A 20,241-nucleotide genomic window follows, 5' to 3' on the forward strand; every position below is an offset into this window, starting at 1 on the left:
AGCAACAAGTAATATCTGAGCTTTAAAAAAAAAATCATAGAAGAAATCCAGAGTTCTAATTGAATTTGTTCTGGAATGCTCAATGAGGATATGCATTTCTTGCATGTAGGGCTGTAGATCACTCCTCGTAATCAGCACTGTATATGTACCCATAAGAGAAAACTCTGCACGTCTGTATAGGAATGAGCAACTTCAGTCACTGTACTTGAAAGGAGCACAGTAACAATGTTGGAACAGCATTGTAACACAGAATAATCTAAGCCAGTTAACAGTCCATGGCACTCCTATACATCGAGGGCAGCGGGTACACTGAAGTTTTAAGTAATGTTCAGTTTAATCGTTTTCACCAGCCAAAAAACAGGTTATGCACATTCCAAAAGAAATAAAATACATTAGCTATATCCATTACCTCCTGTGACTCTCTGGGTTCAGGTCACTCAGTGGGTATACTATCATTCTTCTTTTCAGGTGTTTGCTTAGCAGCTCCTTACTTAGCTGCTGCAAAACAAAGTATGCAAGCCTTTTGCCTGTAACTTATCACCACAGAGCTCTGAACTACTTTTATTCACCTTGCCGACCTACTTTCTAGTTTTAGCAACTAGACGTTTTCTGCATTAAAAAAAAAAAAGAGTTCTACAAGGGAGAGAAGCAGGAAGTCTTAGTAGCAGAGTCCAACGGGACTGACATGTTAAAGCACTGTTGAGCCAATGCATTTGTTGAATTCTACACTTTACTTAAAATTATACAAAGAAATATACAAAAGTGGTGCATTAAATCAGTTTCATTTGCATAATGGACTTTGTGGATTTTGATTTCCAGTCACAGACCATACACACATCCACTGATACTACATTTTGTCCTTACACAGTGGTCCTCCGCCTTTCACAGTACAAGAGTTAAAAACAGTTTTACTTCTAACCTTCAGTATAAAAATATTCCTGTATGCCTTTACCATAAAGGATATAAAAAGGTAAATTTAAGATGAAAGTAAAGTTATAGTGGACTTCTTATTTTTGAGTCAAAGGCTTACAAAATCAACACTTAAAAGGCTGCTGAAATCTGCAAAAGGTTACTGAACAGTTTTGCAAAAATCGTGTAATCACATTTGAGCCTTGCATAGCAGAGTGCCGTATTGCATGCAAATATTCAGCACAGTTGCTGAACTATCTCCAGGGAGCACACATGAAAACTAGAGTGGGGTGGGGGGGAAGCCAAAAAAAAAAAAAAAAAAGAAAAGAAAAAAAGAAAACCACAAAAACAAATCCACACACCTACCTGCAGGGTATCCCTTCTGTTACATTCCTCAATCTCTAGCTTGGTTAAAATTGATGAGACAAATACTCATTTGATATACAACACTTGAAAAAACATATTATTTTTATTATTTCAAAAAGTTTAATTTTGAAGAGGTTGTCATTAAGACAAATGATGCAGTGATGTCTCTCCCCCCCATCCCAGGCATTTACAGTGCTAGGAGAATTCTACAATAACCAGCTAACTATATTTACACTCAATCAGAGTGGAGGGAAAAAGTGAAGTTAAAGATTTTGGTTTCCAGGGCTGCTCACTTCAACTATTTTCAAAACAACTTGGAAGCCTTCACAAGTACAGACTTTGCTAAGTCTGAGTTCTGGATCAGTACAGATTCAGCTTTATCTTTTCTAGTATTTTGGAAATGTAATTGAGCTAGTGAGTCATCACTGCAATATTTAACGTAACACAATTATTTTGTTAAAAACAATGACATTTCAGTGGAATATTAAGTATACATACATTTAGCTGTACTAGTGATAAAAAAAGAAAAAAAATCAATACACCTAATTACAGTGTTAAAACTAAAAACTACAGGACTTCTGTGCTCCAACAGCTGCAGTTAACTCAATTTTTTTTAAACCCTTACCTAGATTCCTGAACTGTGAAAAGCAAAGAGAGAGAGAACAGGTGGTTTCAGGTACTGCAGTAAGACTCAGTATAGATCCTTTAATTTCTTTACACAGTAAACAGACTTCTGTTTATACCAACACCCTGGTCTGTACCTTCTTATTTACAAGAAACACTTTTACATATATACATGTTAGCAAAATACAGGCTTCTCCCAGAAACAGATGCATTTCAGCTGTATCTTAGTTATACAACTAATGCTTTAAAAACAAAACAAAGCCCACCACACTTATTTTCTTACTCACAATGATTCCATATAGTTAAATACTAAAATCATATTTATTTCCTTCCCATATAGTATTTTCTTTAGTTACAGAATACCATCAGCTCCAGACTGATTCTTGCAATTCACTCTGTTGGTAAGGAAGATGTTTCAAGAGTCCAGCTCTAATTGTTCTTGATTTTCACTGAGTCTTAACATAAGCTGTTGTTCATAATATAGGCTCTTTGCATAGTTTATTTCTTGACAGAGTTTTACTGCAAGAACTTCAGATTGCACACTGACCTGCAAAAAAGAAATGTGTTTATTGTTAATTTGGCACTACTATTATCTAAAGCAGAGTATTTTTTATTACTTCATTAACTGAAGAAATTGGGTCGCCTATGCGTGAAGTCTGTGTAAAGGAATAGAAATGTTTCAGTGGAGACCTGTTCTTAGTGCTGAGGTGCAGCACAGAAGAAATGAGACAGACAGGCAGGTAGCCAAAGATTAGGTATTGTTGGGTGAGAGCAGAAACATCTTGCAATATTTGAAGTTATTTCCTTCGCTTCCTCTCCTACCTTTCATCTGGCTTGTCTGTTTGGAATGTAAACTGACTTGGGTCAGGGGTGAGCTTGTAACCTTGTCTGTAAAACAGACCCTGAGCAACTACTGTAACGAAGCAAAAAAACTAATGGGTTTAGAGGTGAGAGTTCTGATTAACTTTTACATGTATGACATACATATGACTTTCAAATCCTAGGCATTTAGAAGTAAAAAATACAATATATGTGAGGAGAAGAGAAAACTAGAGTAAAAACAAAGAGCACAGTATTTAAGTTCCATGTATGTGTTGTAAAGTTAATCTTTTCTCAAGTAAAGAAACATTTCCTATTGTAACTTCGTTGTTCAGGAATATTTTTGATTTTACCATCAGCTTTTCTCAGAATCTTTATGGAACAAGTTTTATCATTACTTAAAACTTTGGCAGCAGCTATCTTCACTGCTGTCAGGACGTTTTCATTGTTGAGCAGTACAGGAAACCAAACACTGATAACTACAAATATTTTCGGCACTAGTATTTAGGGGAAAGGAAACCCCCACATGAATGTAACAGTAGGTGCTCAATTCTTACCATTGGTTTTTGTTGGGATGGACCTGGAATTGCTACACCACTACTTTTATTAACAGCTTTCTTCGTCAACTGTACATACACTTTTCCATGATCTTTTGAAACAAGACAGTGGTAGAGATCATCATACTTGACTTCTAGGAAGATGGCATCACGGTCTGTGTAGTCACCATTCTTGAGGAAATAAACAGCCTTAGATGAAATGAGAACACAATACTTCTCGGTGTTCTCCACTGCTATGAAGCTGCAAAAAAAAAAAAAAAAAAAAAAGGAAAAAATAAACCACAAAAACAACCCCAAGAAATGAATCACATGAAGCTAAAAATACTGAGCTGTAATAAATGTCTTAACCTGTTGTGTTCAGTGACCTTTAGAAGTCTTTCAGAAAAATTAATAGCATAACATGTACAATTCATTTGTATTTAATTTAAACTGTTCTAGAAGGCAAGCTGGTGAGTACCCCCTCAGCTGAAAAAGATCATGCTGTAAATCAAATATTAGCACTAAATGCCTGGCTTCTAGCTTTGGACATTAAAAGGGTATATAAAAATATCCTTTAACAAGACTTAGGAAGATTAATTTCCTTGCACTGGCAGTTTTACACTGAAGTTTAATTGTAACTCAGTTCCATTACTGATACGTGAAAAAGGTGTGCAGGTATTTATGACAAAAGCATTATCCTTTTACATGTTATAAACCTACTGTAGTTCCTTTTACCACACACTTACCTTGCCTTTAAAAACAAACAAACAAAAAAGTTTAACCTGCTGCTTGGACCAGTAGCTAGAAAAGAGAAATTAGCTGTTTAACACTGGGGTGAAAGGTTAAGCAGCAAGCAGGTTTCCCCAGAGAGATTAGTCCAAGTGATGAATAGGGGAGGTAGAAAAGAGTGAATTAAGAAGATTGAGAATTACGATGGCTGGAAAGGTTGATGTGTAAAATATAGCTGTAAGGAATGCTAAAGTGGAATAGATACTTCACACACAAACTCTTCTCCCCCACTTTTGATTTACTCCTGAAATGAACCTCATTAGTGATTTTTTTTTAAATGCTGAAAATTTCAGAAAATTATATATAGAATATACAACATTACCAGGAAAGAGTGCTAAACAGGGTAATAATGCTCTGTCAGCAACTCACGACAGTAGAAGTATCTGTAGAACTAAGATTCTCTTGCTGTCAAATAGGTTCAAAATTACTATTTTCCGAACAGTTGCTTGTACAAATCTGTCTGCTTTTGCCCTATATTATGCAGAACACTCCACTGATTTTGAAAACACTGAAGATTTTCAGTTTTAAGTGCTTTTGATAGACAGAAAAGCTTACCGTCTCTAATGACCAATTCCAGAACTACTGTCTGTTTTGCCATATTTCAAAAGCTCAGGTCATGGTTCCTTTTTGTAGTATAGAATAATAACGCCAGTAATTTTCTACTGATACTTCTCTGAAAGATGCCATTCCGTGCTGAACTTGTCTTTTCCCTGCCCTATGTATTATAGTCACATCAGCTGACAAATGCTTTTGCTTCCATGAAATTGAAGAAGACGTACATGCTCATCTGAGTTAACAGATTAAATTTTCATTTAAGTGCTGTGAAGAGTAGCATGATATGACTATGGTATGATAGCAATTGGGTTCCTTTAAGTAAAAGGAGCAGAAACACTCATTTTTGTCCACTTTAAAACAAAAACCCTAGGCAAAAGTGTTCACACATCGACTGAAAAGATGTTTTCCTCAGTTTTCCTTCAAAGTTCAAACACCTCAGGATAAGGTTTTCTCTTTGAAATAAGTATGAAGGAGAGTGATTTTTTTTTAAGAAGTAGCACAGAAATCTTCATTTTAAAATATAGTCGCATTATAGCCTGCAGAATAGTCTTGTTCCTTTGAATAGGCACATAAAAGCAAGTCCACTATTTTATGCAAATCCTAGCTTTGACTCGGGTTGAACTTCCACTGGAAGCAAAACCAGAGCAAACTTACTGGCACACTGGGAAAGAAAATTCAAAGAAAGTTTATCAGAAATTCCTAACGTTCTGTCACTGTTCTTCACAATTGTCCAAGTGAAGTTGAGAAATTTTAGTTTTTGTATATCCACAAAAGCAGACCAGCTGTTTTTTCCTCATGTATGCCATTACAGTCCTCTATATGGGGACCTCCATGGAGAGAACTGAAGCACCAAAAGCTACTATAAAGTTCAGTGTACACAACTGGGAAACCAGACTACAGGTTTGTATTTTTTCCATAAGACCAGATTATCTCTCAGATTTTTCATACAAGATTTTTACTGCCGTCATGTATATATTTTGAGGAATGGAAATAGAGGACACATTTTATGGCGAAGCACTGAAACATTAGCTAATTTGTAGTTCAAGCTCTACATTTTGTTCTAAGTTTGAGTCATGCATCATTACCCATTTTCTTTTGCCAACTATTATTTTCTTCTCTATGCCTAGCTCTCAAAATGAGTATTTAACCTTTTAAGATACTACTTCAAGATAATGCTTTAGTTGACTGTTCTTTTTTTTTTTTTTTTTTTTTTAAACATGCTTCTACACTATTAAAAAAATCTCAAATTAATAAAATGAAAGATTAAATGAAACATGATCCAGTAGAACAAAGCAGAAGCAACCAGATCTCTGGAGAATTTGTGGGTTTTTAACAACATCAGGAAGTAATTACACAATATTTTCCAGAAGTGAAACAGTGAGCCTAACTGGAAAAAAATGTGGAAACATTTAGTTAGAACAGTAGAGCAAGGTATTAAACCCCCTTTTATGGATTTAACTCTGAAGGAAAATATGCAAATAATCAGGTCTTTAAATGTGTTTCTGATTATGATACTGGGATAAAAGTCAGAGGCATAATTTTGTACTTACTTTCCATGACAAGAAACACTGTTTTCTTGTTGAATGATGTTCTTAATGGTGAAAGTCACAGTGATTGAACAGTGTGACTCAATGACAAACGCACAGAGATCTGCTTACAGGGTATACTTGCGAAAAGTTGATGCTAAAATATTTTTTTTGTCACAAATTGCTTTCTTTTGATTCTCCTCACTTAAGAGCCAGGCTGGATATGCCATTTAGATTCTTTATGTGAGATTAAAATAGTAAGAGTGCAAGATCACAAGGCCACAGGCAAGTGGCAAACTACAAACTCTTTGTTACAGGCAGCTGGAAGTAACCTGGCTTTTAGTACCAGATCATTGATGCTGGTGGAGTTAGGACAGACTGCTGAATGGGTAACGCCCTCTGCGAGCTTCACCACATACTTTACTTTTTTTCTTGAGGCACTGAAAACAATTCTAACTACTTTGTCTTGACACATGCTCTGTTGGATAATAGGTGCAAAACGCAGTATTATATGAAATACCGAAAACAGCTATTCAGGTAACTGTGGTAGAGAAGGATCTGGTTAAATAATGAATTACACCTTGAGACCCTAACCCAGCAAACTGACATGTCCTGTAGAAACCAATGTAGAGATATCTTTCTGTGCTTTTATTCAATACACATTTTTATTTTTATTTTTTATACTTTCAACCCTGACCACCAGTAGAACATCACCTGCTGTTTTCACTTGCTTTCATGCACCTATAGCCAAGGCATTCAAGCATATATGCAAAACTGATGGCACATCTTTTACTCATTCAGATCATTTAGCATAGGCTTTTCTGGAAAAATAAATACATAAATATATATATATAGTGCAGGTTATTCTGCTCATTAACTGTTAACACTCTTAGTTCAGGAATAACATTTACTACAAGCATCCAAGTTAGCTTCTCTCATATCTAAACCAGAGCCACCTGAGACTGTACACAAGTAACAGGTCAGTGTGATTCACCTACTGCTATTATGGAGCCACTAGCCACTCTTCTAGGCCTTCGACTGTGAGAAATAGCACACAGAGGCAGATAAAGGAACAGATACTAGTTCTGCCTGTATGGATGTGCTTCTGTTACACAGGAAGAGGAGTACACATTCTGGCAACACAGATCTATTTATGCACAGGAAAGGCTGAGCATGCATTGAACATGCACGTTAAATGGCAGTTAGCAGCAGATGAAGCATGGACCCCAGTGGCACCTGCTATGACATTTGTCTATAGCCAGTGGACAGGCCATTGTGTAAGTCATCAGATGGCTAGTACTGTGCTGCTAATTAGTACCAGGAGAAAACAAATTACACGTATGTGCATGCACGCGTGTGAAATCATTTTTGTTTCTCTTTCCCAAAGACACAAAGATAGAGTGGTAGCAAATGGAACTACTTAGAGTAACTGTGTCAGTACTTACAACTCATCTTGGATGTTGTCAGTCAGTTTGAACAGCTGTTCTTGTCCTTCCGCTTGACTTTTTATATAGCGGGGCAAGAGCCCTTGGGGTCCTCTGCAGCAGCGTGGCTTTCTCACTCTCACCACTTGTGTCCTACATGCAAAATAGGTGCAGAAAAATGACTTATTGCAACAGCAGGGCTTTTCCTTCTACTTAAACCTGTCAGCACACGAGAGTTTTATTTATTTTGAAATACGAGGTGTGATAAAGCCTTTAAAAATACAAGGTCTTCACAAATACAGCATGTGGATTCTGTAATGTTTGGCCTTGAAGACACAATATCTATTCATATGGCTTTTCATTTCAAAGAAATCTTTCCCAGTTTTCTCCTACAGTTAAGGGGCAGTGAGCTCAATGAAGAAGCAACATAAACTGAGTATATGGTTTGCAAGTCTTTGATCTATTTATCAGCAGAATTCCATTGATTTGACAGTTTCTTCTCAATTCTCTACAGACTGCATTGACCTAGACGGCGCTCCCACTAACAGACAGTTGCCCGTAGTTAAAAATTGCAGGTTTATAGAAATAGGAACATGCAGTAAAGTTAAATGAAAAATCTACAATTAGAATCTCTGAGCAAGGCTTAGTATACTTCATCCTTCTTGAGTAGCTATTAAAAATGAAAGTAATACAAAGACACACATGGCTTAAGAGACATCAGAGGTTGATACTGGCCACAGTGCTAAAGAACTGCAGGGTAGGTTCCTCCCCTAGCAGTATTTTGTTAAAAAATAATATTCTGAATTCCTTTAAGCTTTTGGAACGCCCTACCCCTGAAGAATTGTGTTACAGGCTGCGCAGCCTTGCTTTATTCTCTGTCCTTTCCCAATAGCATCACTCTGGGACTGGTGCATGGTTTTTCATACCTCCCAAGCTACTGCTGGTACTAGCTTTTCAAGCCAAATGCACCATTTTTGATTAGTGCACTCTACTTCCCATCTTGATACTTTCTAAAGACCCTGTACAATGAACTGCTTCTATCCTTTTTGATCAAAAGAAAGGAGGAAAAAATCCCACGTAACAACGGCTTTTCTTTATAAGCTGCTTGGCAATAGCACACAAGAGTACTTGCCTTCGAAGCTTTGCTTTCTGCAGATGTTTTCTCTGGAGCCCTGTTTCTTTGTTACCTTTCCCCTTCAGCAGTCCTGTCCAAGACTCGTAACACATGCACACTTAAAATTTGGTTTTCTTCCAGTCTTTGACACCCATGCCCTTTAATCGTGACAGACAATTTTTTGCCCCTTCCCTTCTTGGCTTCAGTGAATACTGTTGGAATAGTCCAGTATTTACCTGTCCTGCTTAACTGCTTCAGGTTTTGGTAAAACATTAATTAATTAATTAGTTACAGAGGCTTCTAAGCAAAAAAATGCCAATACGAAAATTCAGTTTGCTTCATAGAGGTACTTTGTTTCCCTCATTTGCAAAAAAAAAAAGTTTAATGCCTTAAAACTGTATTCTTCCATGGGTAGCAGTTATCTGAACCAGAATAACCAAAACACTAGATGAACAGATGACTTCCACAACCTATATATGACTAAACTATTCCTCTGAATAACGGCTGTATACAGTTGTTAGAACTTCCCCATTAACTACTATCACTTGGGAACAAATCACCTCTTCAGCCCCTTAGATCTTCTAGATAAAAATAGGATTCATCTGTAGTGGGCACAGTTGCATGGTAGTATTGCTATAGTTTTGAACCTACGTAAGAGGTGAATAAATCAGTGCCTCTTTTTACATATTCTTACAAATTAGTAAACAAAGTGTGTGCATGCCTTCATGAAATGGAAAACGTTATGTCGAAGTTCCAAATAAACTAAAAAGTTCCAACCAGCGTGATACTCGCATCTTGCTACTTGTCCTACTTCCTCACTTCCAAAAGCAGGAAAATGACAAAATTTTACTTGTCCAAGCAGCCCCAACTGGCTTTTAAACCTCTCTATAGCACCTGTAGCTTCTATTGACAAGTTTAAAGAGCCAATGTCTGAATCTTGATGTATGCTTTTTAACTCACTATGGGCCAATCATTAATTTTTCACTTAGACACTTTCTTTCCCCATTATACATTCAGGAAAGTTAGATAATGGAGCATTCAACCATCCACATGGGAATGCGAAACAACACTGCATAATGGTTTTTATATTAACTGTCTTTTAGATAAACAGTCAGCTGTGCTACTTTCTCTAATACCATGGTACCATGGGAAGGGGTACCTGAAACACTGTATGCACCAATCTTGCAAAAATGAGGAAGGAACGGGTCTTTTAATCAGATCTATTCTGTAGCAGCCAGGATATCAGTGAACGCTTGTTTCTAATGTCTGGCTTAGAAGCAGATCAGACAGACCCAGCAGAAGTACTAGTTAGTTACCACAGTGAATTTCCGTAAGACTTGGCAATTCATAGTTGTAGGTTTGGTGGTTTTTTTGTGGGGTTATTTTTTAACAGAAGAAGTATTAAGAAATACAGTGTTTACTGTCTCTACTGCTACTTCACAATAAAAATGTTCATCCTGGTGAAAAAAGTTAATTCTCATCTTGGTGATAAGAAGGCCAGCTGCTTTTCAACGAAGTGTCACTAGTGCTAGCATAAATTGCATTGATTTAGTCCATCAGCCCCTTGGCAAACTGGTCTGTTTGGTCTGGACAGCTAACAGCATTCCACAGAACTTGATTTTTTTTTTTTTCTAATCTAAAAATTTGTTCTACACTCTCAAGTTACATTTTGTAAATAATAAGCAACACTGATGAAATGCAAAAAGTGAAGATTTGTAAAGCAGAATGACCGGTGGTGTGCCCACATCTGTATTGCATTAAACATGCACTCAACAGATTTGCTGATTCTTTGTTAATAAGCTCACAAAAGGCAATACAAGACAGAAATGCCCTCATGTCTACTAGACACAGCAGGGAAGAGTGCTCCTGAATGGAGACACAAAGGGATTGGAAATGGTGTCAGAAGGTTGAGGCACACACTACAGTTCTTCACTGTTCAGACAAAGCTGAACGCTGGAGCATCTCATTTCAGATGGCTGTACATCCACTAAAAACAGTTAGCAGTGTTAATTGATTGGCTTTTGCTTAATGGTTCACAGGATTCCTGTGATTCAGTTGACCAGTTTTGAGCCAGAATTTTTTAAATTAAAACAGATCACAGACTAGTTGTGTAAGGAAGTTGTTCATATTTTACTGATGAGAATTATTTACCAACTTAGATCTAAAAAAGTTCTACAACAGAAATAACATGCTTTAGGGAATTACTTTTTATCCTTTCTCCTTCACTATGGCTTTCGCTCTTAGGGTATCTGAGGTGCACAGCACTGTTCTCAAAACTGTTACTCATCTTTGACTGTCCTCTGGACCTAAACATTTCATTGAAGTGTAACTAGGTTGCTTTGTAAAGACAAACAAACAAAAATATCAGAAGGTAACAAAATGTTTATCAACAGATTATAGTCTGTGAAAACAAAATATCACACTTCTAAAATTATATGCAAAAAGGCACCAACTTTTGCTATTACACCCTTCAGTTTCCTTAGTACTAACACCCAAATTATTACTCAGAATACTCCAACTTTACCTGCAATCAAAAAAGCAACAGGAAAAAAGAAAAAAAAACTGTGACCAACATAGCGATCGCTACGACTTTTCACTTAGGATGTGGACCTGTACAATTTAATATCTGCTGTCCTGGTAACAGAGTAGGAGTGGCAACTACGAACCCATTTAAAAAGGCAACCTGAGCCACATTTAACATGCATACAGATTTTGATCCATAATCAGAAGAGCACGAGGACACCCAAAACCCAATGCAAACAACAACTCTATGTGCAAAGAGACGCAATTGTGGCATTATGAAAACAGCATTGAATAGAAAAGGCTCTTCACAGACACTTCAGCTGCTGTACTGACTGACTGTCACCTATGCTAACCCTATGTAAGTCCATTCTTGTTGACAAACACCGGTGTGCAGATCAGCAGTGTAAGCCTCCAACAAGGTCTCTCCCTCTAGCCACAGGGCTCTCCCACACTTTCTAATAATTTTCTTCAGCTAGACACAGTTCTTGCTGCCAAAAACTTCCAGCCATTAACATCAATGTTCATAAAGGTAACCAGTCTTACAGCGTCGTCATTCTAACCCATTTAAAGCAATAAACTTACTGGTTCTGGTATAGCTCAAATTCTGTCTTTGCTTCCATTTTAAGTGGCAGGTAGTATAAGCCTATGAATTCAATTGCTGCTGGTACTTTGGAGAAATAATGCTAAATCTGTTACCTATGTGGTTCTGGAAAAAGTCTGCTTCACAAATACAGTGACTGCTTTGTCCGAGGAGGTTTTAGTCCATTTCAGACACTGAAAAGAGACTTAATCTGGTAAGTTAAAGGAGGAATAGTCTTGCATCTTTTATTATAAAATATGCAGTAACTTAAGTACTTGCCACATTTGTTCAAGACAATTGTACCTGCAGCCCTTCAGTAAGTATCATCACCCCATGCATGATGCATCCCCACAAAATGCAGAATGAAGGCAGCACTTGTCTGTCTTACAAATCCATGATTGGAGAGTACAGCATAAAGCATAAGAAGTCCCAGAATCAATTAAGAATGACCTCAAAATTCAACAATCACAATCGAATTACAGATGATGCTCTCATAGCACAGGAATATAAGAATAATAAACAAAAGCAAATATATGCCATTTCTGGTAAGGCCTGTTACTTCCTATCACGCTTTTGCAAAATAGTAAAAATCCACCATTTCCATGACTCCTTATTGATATACTTACATGTACTTTGTTTCAAATATTGCACCGTGGCAATAAGCAGGAATGTACTCCACATTTACTGAGCATAAAGGAGCAGAGAGTTGTTAACCACATGTTCTCTGCATCTGAGAACGCAAACATTACATGACTTGGGCCCAGCTTCAGAGAACTTTATGACAATTACATGGGTTCGTTGTGACTGTACTGGCAAATGGTAACTACTATCTCCTACTCATAAATAAGGCGCCCACTTCCCTGTGTTGGGCTTATGATTTCTTGGAAAAATCTGCCACCTGCAACCCAGAGAGTTGGCACAGATCTGTGATGGCGTTCATTCACCAACTGGGACACGGATACTTTTAAGGTGTGTTACAAATATGCACGCAGTACAGTCTGAGTACAGGATTTGGCATTAGAATATCTGTTAGATGCAAGAATGTGTAAAATCATGAGCCAGACAGCTCCCTGCTGACTGCATATCTGAGGAAGCTTATATGCACCGTTTATTCCAGCAAATACATGGAATATATTGTACTTGTTAAATGTGTTCCCAAAATGCTAGTTTCAGGCAGAAACATGCAAATAAATGGTGCCTAGGGTTAAAACCTCCCACTTACAGTCAAATCCCTCCTCTTTTGAGGGATCTACCAGCTCAGATACTGAAGACCTTTATCTGACCCAATATGCTTTTCAGAGAGCTGCAGCATGCTGAAGAAGTAACTGTTTATCATGTAGGCTGTTCCTGCCAACTTCTCTGAGATAGAGCTATTTTCTCCCCTCCCCCCTTTCTTTTGTGTACGACATCAAACCAAAACTGAATACTATTCATTGGGATTATGATTGCATACAACCTCTTCAGGCTCCAAGTTCAAAAGGAAGTGAGAAGAAATTAAGACATCAAGAATCACTTCCTTATAAACAGGGAGCAGCAGATACACTCACCAAAATGACACATTATTGAAACATCCATGTTAGAAATCCACTAGCTGCATATGTAATTTACATGTGCTTGTATACTGGACAACTGCATGGCACTTACTGCAGTTGTGCATCAACCACTGTTCAACCTTTGGTACTTCTCCACCTCTGACTACATAACAGTGTGACAAACAATACTTTTTCAAGCACTTCGATATCATCAACCTTAACAAATGAAAAAAAATGTAACATTGCATTGTCAGTTTCCAATTTAACACGGGCTCTTCCTGTACTGATTGCAGAATGGTATTACTAGAGTTTCACCTTGAAGTTTCCTGTCTCACCAGGGTGTTGATGAATGCTCCCATACAAAAGATGCAGTTTTTAGCAGGGCTTTCTTGCAAACACCTCATCTGAACAAGAGCTGAACTTGCCTCACTTAAGAAATGATAACATATTGTTTGTACTGCCATTTTTTTGGGAAAGCCTCTTTCAGGGAGAAAGCAAACCACTGGCTCCTGCTCAACATTAACCTGCTAGTTGTGCATGAAGGACTACGTGAAAAGAAGTACGTTGGCCCTGTGCATTTTCTCTTCATACCCTCCTTCGTATACTTTTCAGTCAGTACAACTGGTGTTGCAACAGGAACGGCAAAGAACTGCTAGAACAAACTTCACTATGTGATAAAGCTCCTCAGAAAGTTTGTTTTGATCTTTAAAGTTAAGAGTTGCAAGAATAATTCAAATCAACTGGCTGGTGCTCACAAAACTGATAAAGAGCGTTCCACATGTTAACAGCAACATTAGGTGAAAAAATTATCTATAAAAATACCAACCCCATGCTAAATGAGGTGACATCAAGGCAATAAATAGCTCCATCTGTATGAAAGAGTTTGTATAACAACCCAGAAGACATCTCTGAACACAAAAGTAACTAACTCCATGGATAAAGTACTGAAAAAAAGCGGGTTGGACTTTTTTTTAAAGGATCAGTTTTACATATTTTTCTCAGATCACTTTATAAATCTGCTGCACATTAGAAATCGGACACATATGTATTTTTTCCAAGTAAAGAAAGTTGAAAGTTTACATTTTTAATAGCAATGTGACTATTTCTGAATGGCAGCAGTATATATTACATGCAGTGTGAGAGGGTTAAACAGGACAGCCTCAACTCTTTATAAACTTTTGCCCTCTGGATATGTACTCATTGGCTGCTGTACAAGACTTGAGCTGTATTACACGCCTTAACGATATGGTTCAACTGTCGGTCAGGCTCGGGGCCTGGCAATAGGCCAGACCGCAATCAATGGGACACAAACCTCCCCCTTTCAGATCATCACGAAGGCTCATATTATCTCCTTTTTGTCGTGCTGGTTAAATTTATGGAGCAGAACCCCGAAGCTGCATTCCTTGGCTTGGGCCGGCCCACGCGGGCCTCCCTTTGTTTGGTACTGTAAGCGAGGCGTGCTTTGGAGGATTGCAGGGTTGTTAGTTCAGGCACTGACTGTTTGCTCATGACTGAAATGAAAAGAGTTCAGTGGAAGGGCAAAAGGACAGCACAAGTGTAAAACCCTATCCCAGCAGGCCCTGGGCTCCCATATACAGACTCTGGACTAGTACTGAACATAAAACCTCACTATTAATGACAAAGGAAAAAAAGGCTGTCTAGTAGCAGGTAAACAGGCTAAGAGTATGTTAGCACATACCTTGTCGCAAGGTCACTTGCTTTCAAGTAAGCCTGTAATTACCACATAACTATGAACCTAAACTAATCTGGCTTAAAATACTGCCTAGAAACAGTATGAATTTTACAGCCATGCTGCATCTTCAATTTGAAAATAAAACCTGTCAGTGCAAGCAGCACTACCTGTCCATTGGCATTTTCTAATATTTCTATCATTCTAAACTTACCTCTGAGAACCTGCTGCCATGGTATTTGTGCTTGGTAGGAATTAGTAGGAAGTAATTCTTATAGCACACAATACTACTGGAAGTGCAGATGTAGAGAAGACTTTCACTTTGTACATAACAGGTATTTCCTACGTCTTCATGTTTGGTCTTGGAATTGGAAAAGTCTACCTTTGAATATACTCTCCCCTCAAAGCTTTATTATTGTGGTAATTAAATGACACTTGATACAGGACATGAAATGAAGGATGTAAAGAAACCTTTAAAGTAATGCAAGGCAAAATCATTTGGAGTGAAAGTGAATGGAAGGACAACCTGAAAGATAGTATCCCAAATACATCCAACAGGAACAAAAACATACGTGGAAAACCACAATGACTCTTACTGATTATGGGTATAATAAAAGCTATCCATGTACTGAAAATATCTGTGCTTACCTTCAGCAGTACCAGACCAGTAAAAACTTATTCCCAGAAAGCTGCCCTGGATGTGCTGTACCAGACTTCACCCTTCTGGCACAACCAGCAGGTATTTCAGGACACGAGGTCATAAAGCCACTGCGTTGGCGAGCAGTTCGTGCCATTTGTGCTTTAGTAAATAAACAAATGCTATATTCCAATTGCATTAACACCAGTTTCATCTTTTCTACTATTTTTATTAACTGAAAATACTCATAACATGTCCAAAAGACATTATAAAAACCCACAGAATGTGCATTAAATGTTTTCAATTCTGGGGATCGAGTCCGACTGGTTTAATGCAGTCTGATGATTTGTCCTGATGCATTCCAAGAGACACGTCTGTTTTGAATAAAGTTTTTGTCCATTTCTGGTGCATATATGGCTTTTAACATCCCACCTAATTCTAAGCAAGTAGATCTGTGAATGGAAATTGTGAGTACTTTATTGCCTGGTCTTTGTAGACTTTTTAGCTTGTTCTGCTGATACTAACACATGAATTTTTTTTCAAAGCCTCTCCATTTCCATTTGAGGAGGTACTTTTGCACAGATTTGCATCCTTGCAGACTAGTTAAGTCTACAGCTCTGCATAATAGTTTAAAATCAATAACTATTGCCTAGAACACACTGAAACAGTGGTATCATTTAGCGGAGGGCTTTCTGAATAAGGCAGGATCTAAAAAAACACAGGAATGCCAGAAAATAGGAAACATACAACACAGTTAAGTGTTCCTTTTACTTTTTGGTGTTGTTCAAAAGCATCTGCTGAAACATAATATAATTGGGCAAAATATGGAGGCTGTAGAAATGTAAGTATTTCTAAGGAAGTAATTTTTTGTCCCTGTCTACATGAATTCCTTTCAGTGTATATCTTTGCATGCAATTAGTTTAAAATCCTGTGGAAATTTAGTTAATAACTAGATACTATGAAGTGGACACACACTATAGGAATTTCATTTTGTAGACTGAATCCAGTCCTCTTAACTGCCACTTAAAGTGTAAGTGGTAGAATAAATCTGTGGTAAATCCAGCAAGGGATTTATCAGCTCTTTTCAGAAGAAGATCTGTAAAATTGCTTACATTTCTGATGGACTACACCAGGCCTACATGACAGTACCTGAGATATAACCTAAACTGGTAAATGTACCTGTTGTAAAAGTCTGCCTGTCCCGAAGAGAAGGGTAAAAGGACATCGTGTACCCATTATGTTGATTTTTAGCTGTCTCTTTTTCCTACCAGACTGGTTTAATACAATATAATGATTTTTCCTCGCAAATGCGTACATTTTCAAAACCAGTTATTGTACTCAGTTCAATGAAGCTTAATCAGGTTCCTGTTCTGATCCCAGCCACAGGAACAGTCTTTTGTTTAAGGCAAAAGCTATGTACTCCACTCAGTGCCGGACTGTTCGACCAACGATGGACACATACTTGCCCCTAACTGTAACTTACAAGGTGCTAGCCAATCTTTTGGCTTTGTGGGGACTATCATGATAAGAACTTTGTATTCATTTATCTTTTGGAACTGTGTGTTGGTAACCATGAACAGACATCTGAAAAGCAAAACACAATTTCACATTTTATGCTCTGTTATCTACACAGCACTATTCACTTTAATGTTTTCTACTTTCATTCACGTGTTCTCCTCTCGCAACATTCCTTTCTTGTGCTTCTGTCCCTTTCTGTCCCTTAGCCAACTGCATGTATGCAGTCAGGGTATCTTTCTGTCCTTAAATGTCAAGTTAAACACTGACATTTTAGTGGAAAAATATTTCTTACTTAAAAAAAAAAGAGACACTGGTCTTAAGAGTTACAGTTCTGGCACCTATAAAGTCTTCCTTTTTAATGTTAACGGAAGTGTTACCGGTGGTGAAGCCAGTGACCGCACAGTTTTCTTTAAAGCAATCTTTCACTCAGTTTTAAGAATAGGAATACATTCTGTCATGGCAGAGCAGAAGGCTTTAAACAGAGGGAAGTTACACAATTCTTAAGTAAAGGTTAGCACTCCCTACTGGAATGTAAAGCATCTAGAACTCTGCAAATACATAGGGTACACAAAAATCAGAAGTGAAATGCAAATAGGAGGTCTAGTGAACAGCCTCAGCAACTGTAACCTCCAGTCTGAAGAAGTGTCCTTTTAAAAATAGGTAAGATGTTTGCTTTCAAGTTTACCTACCTCAGGTCAGGCCCTGCTGCTCATTCTAGCTTGCAGGCTCCAGAGGTTAATCATGTGTAACAGATGCTGAATGTGAGACCTGTACAATTAAACACTGCCTAACACAAGCCCGTAATTGCTTTCCCCAATGCCCCCAAAACCTCCTATTACTAAAAACATTCATATACAGCAGATGTGAAAGTGACCACATCTGTCCAATATTAATGAAGCGTTAGGTAGCTGCCATGCATCCAAACACTGGTTTTGCTCTCCCACTCCTTCAGAATAGTTAAATTGGGTCAAATTCAAAAAAGGGGACAGAGACAACTGCCTGTAAAGACAACTGATTTCACAACTATTCCAAATGCATTTTACATGATACCTAGTAACAAATGTATCTAGAAATACTATTCAGTAGTAAAGGTATTTGCAGCAGTGCATAAAGAGGCATTATAGTTTGGTTTTACAGCTGGTACCAATTTACGTCCATTCATCCCAGTAAAAAGGAAAGGGAGAAGGATATGTTCATGCAGAGTCTGGATTCTCTGCATCATATGAGCTTCTTTTGGGTGCTAAACAGCTAACAATGCTTTCGGAAAATGAACCGTGTATTGTTCTGGAAATTAACTGCCATTTTTATACATGTGGTTCTAGAATTATAAACCCTACAATACAGTAAGATTAAGCAACCTGCATGTTTTAAAGGTTTCCCCTTCTTTTACTATACCCCATGGATTAAAAAAAACCTGCATGCATCAGAGCTATTTTCTTCAGCCACGCATAGCAAATTCTGCTTTACTGTGCAGAACACGGGCTGTGCTCCCAAGTAATTATTCCTCAGCAATTTGTCCTAGAGGAGAAAGGCAGCCCAGTCTGTCAGTCCTGAAGGAGGGAGCAAAGAAACAGAGGGGAAAAAAAAGCCCCCTGGCCACCCACCAGTCCAGTAACAGCCAGTGCATTTCTTACATACAGAAATTCCTGGGTTTCTCTTTACTACCCGTCCTTCCTGGACTCAGACAGAACAAAAAGGCAAAAGAAGGTGTTTGTCACTCTGCAAATTATACTTTTCTTTCTTGAAAAACAAGCTTTAGTATCCAAAGACTGATTTCTTAGTCACTGTATCAGATGTAGAGATACAGAAGCAAAGTGAAATAGGGGGTGCCAGTGTACTCCATCCTCACTTCTCACGGCTTTAGATACTCCAGAAACAGGAGAAACCGAGATGCCCCAATCGCTTGAAATCCTTCAACAGAGCTTTACAGGGAAATAGGTGGAATGAATATCCAAGGCAGTCTTGACAGGATTCCACTTACAGGCAAACACAATTGTTATTTCAGACTTTTCTGACAGAAATCCCCATTAGACACATTCGTTACTCACAACAGTAAGAACTCTTTGAACCAGGTAGAAAGGAATACCGGGCTGTTTTGTGCTCATTCTTAAGGGTAGTCTGATTCAAAAGTGAAGTAACTTTAGGTGCTTAGATGCTGGGTTTGTGTCTTTTTCTAATTAATAAACTAATAGAGCTGAGAAGTGCATTTTCAAGAAAGAAAAAATGAAATTCTGAAGTTCTGAGATAAAAGTATCCATACTGAGCAAGTGTGGGGCTCCAGTCTGAGGAACTACTTCCACCACAAGAAAATCTATAGTCATTCACACGACAAGAGTAGACATGTGAAGAACTGAACAGGATCTCCAACAGAACAACAGAAAGTTACCAATGATAAATTTAAAACCTAACAATAATACTGAGCAGGTGAGACTGGTAACAGAAAATAACCAATTAAACAGAAGTGTCTACTGATGCGAAATGTGGGGGTGCAAAACCAGAATTGCTTAACTTCAAGGATCTAGTAAAAGCAGCGTATAAAATTGTATTTGCAGAGGACAAACTAAAAGGTGTTTAAAACTCCAGTGAGGACAGTGAAGTACTAAAGAAGCTGAAGAGGTCAGAAATATGGCAGGAAATGAAATGGATTCAACCTACAAAACTGCAACCCAGTTCATCTAGGGAAAAATAATCCAGAATGCAAATATTAAATGACAAGGAGATATTTGCAAAGCAGTTAAACAAAACAAAAAACTCTTGGGGGAAAACAGCAAGCAGAAAACTGGACATCAATTTGCAATGTGATATGGCAGTAAAACCAGCCAACACTGTTTTGGATGACTTGCAGAGTACAGCTTGTCACTGAGCGGTGATATGACAGTCCTTTTTCACACAATACTGATGGGAACTTACAGACTGGGGGGATTTCAAAGTAGCTCAACAACAGCGATGGAAGGATCTGGACAGACTAACTAAAATTTAAAACTATAAAAAATGTTCAACACCAACTGAAGATGGACAGTAGAGCTAACATGGAGGAAAAGGCAAATGGCTACAGTGATTTCACATGGTGCCACAGGAGAAAAAGGGACAAACTTGCTC

At 37.9% G+C, this 20,241-nt stretch overlaps 1 protein-coding gene across 4 annotated transcripts in view; it reads right to left on the minus strand.

Moving 5' to 3' along the window:
- Nucleotides 1-1,257: 1,257 nt before the first annotated feature.
- The window catches only part of VPS13D (vacuolar protein sorting 13 homolog D), a 103,272-nt gene continuing 84,288 nt past the window's right edge, over nucleotides 1,258-20,241 (minus strand). For all 4 annotated transcript variants that reach the window (XM_032201235.1, XM_032201232.1, XM_032201233.1 and 1 more), the window contains 3 exons: nucleotides 7,570-7,701; nucleotides 3,276-3,516; nucleotides 1,258-2,446 (listed from right to left, as the gene is read on the minus strand). In XM_032201235.1, coding sequence (XP_032057126.1) covers nucleotides 2,315-2,446; nucleotides 3,276-3,516; nucleotides 7,570-7,701 — 505 coding nt within the window. In that variant the 3' untranslated portion in view covers nucleotides 1,258-2,314. The remainder of the gene's footprint in view (nucleotides 2,447-3,275; nucleotides 3,517-7,569; nucleotides 7,702-20,241) is intronic.

This window comes from Aythya fuligula, chromosome 21, assembly GCF_009819795.1.
Source record: "Aythya fuligula isolate bAytFul2 chromosome 21, bAytFul2.pri, whole genome shotgun sequence".
NCBI classification, from domain to species: Eukaryota; Metazoa; Chordata; class Aves; order Anseriformes; family Anatidae; genus Aythya; species Aythya fuligula.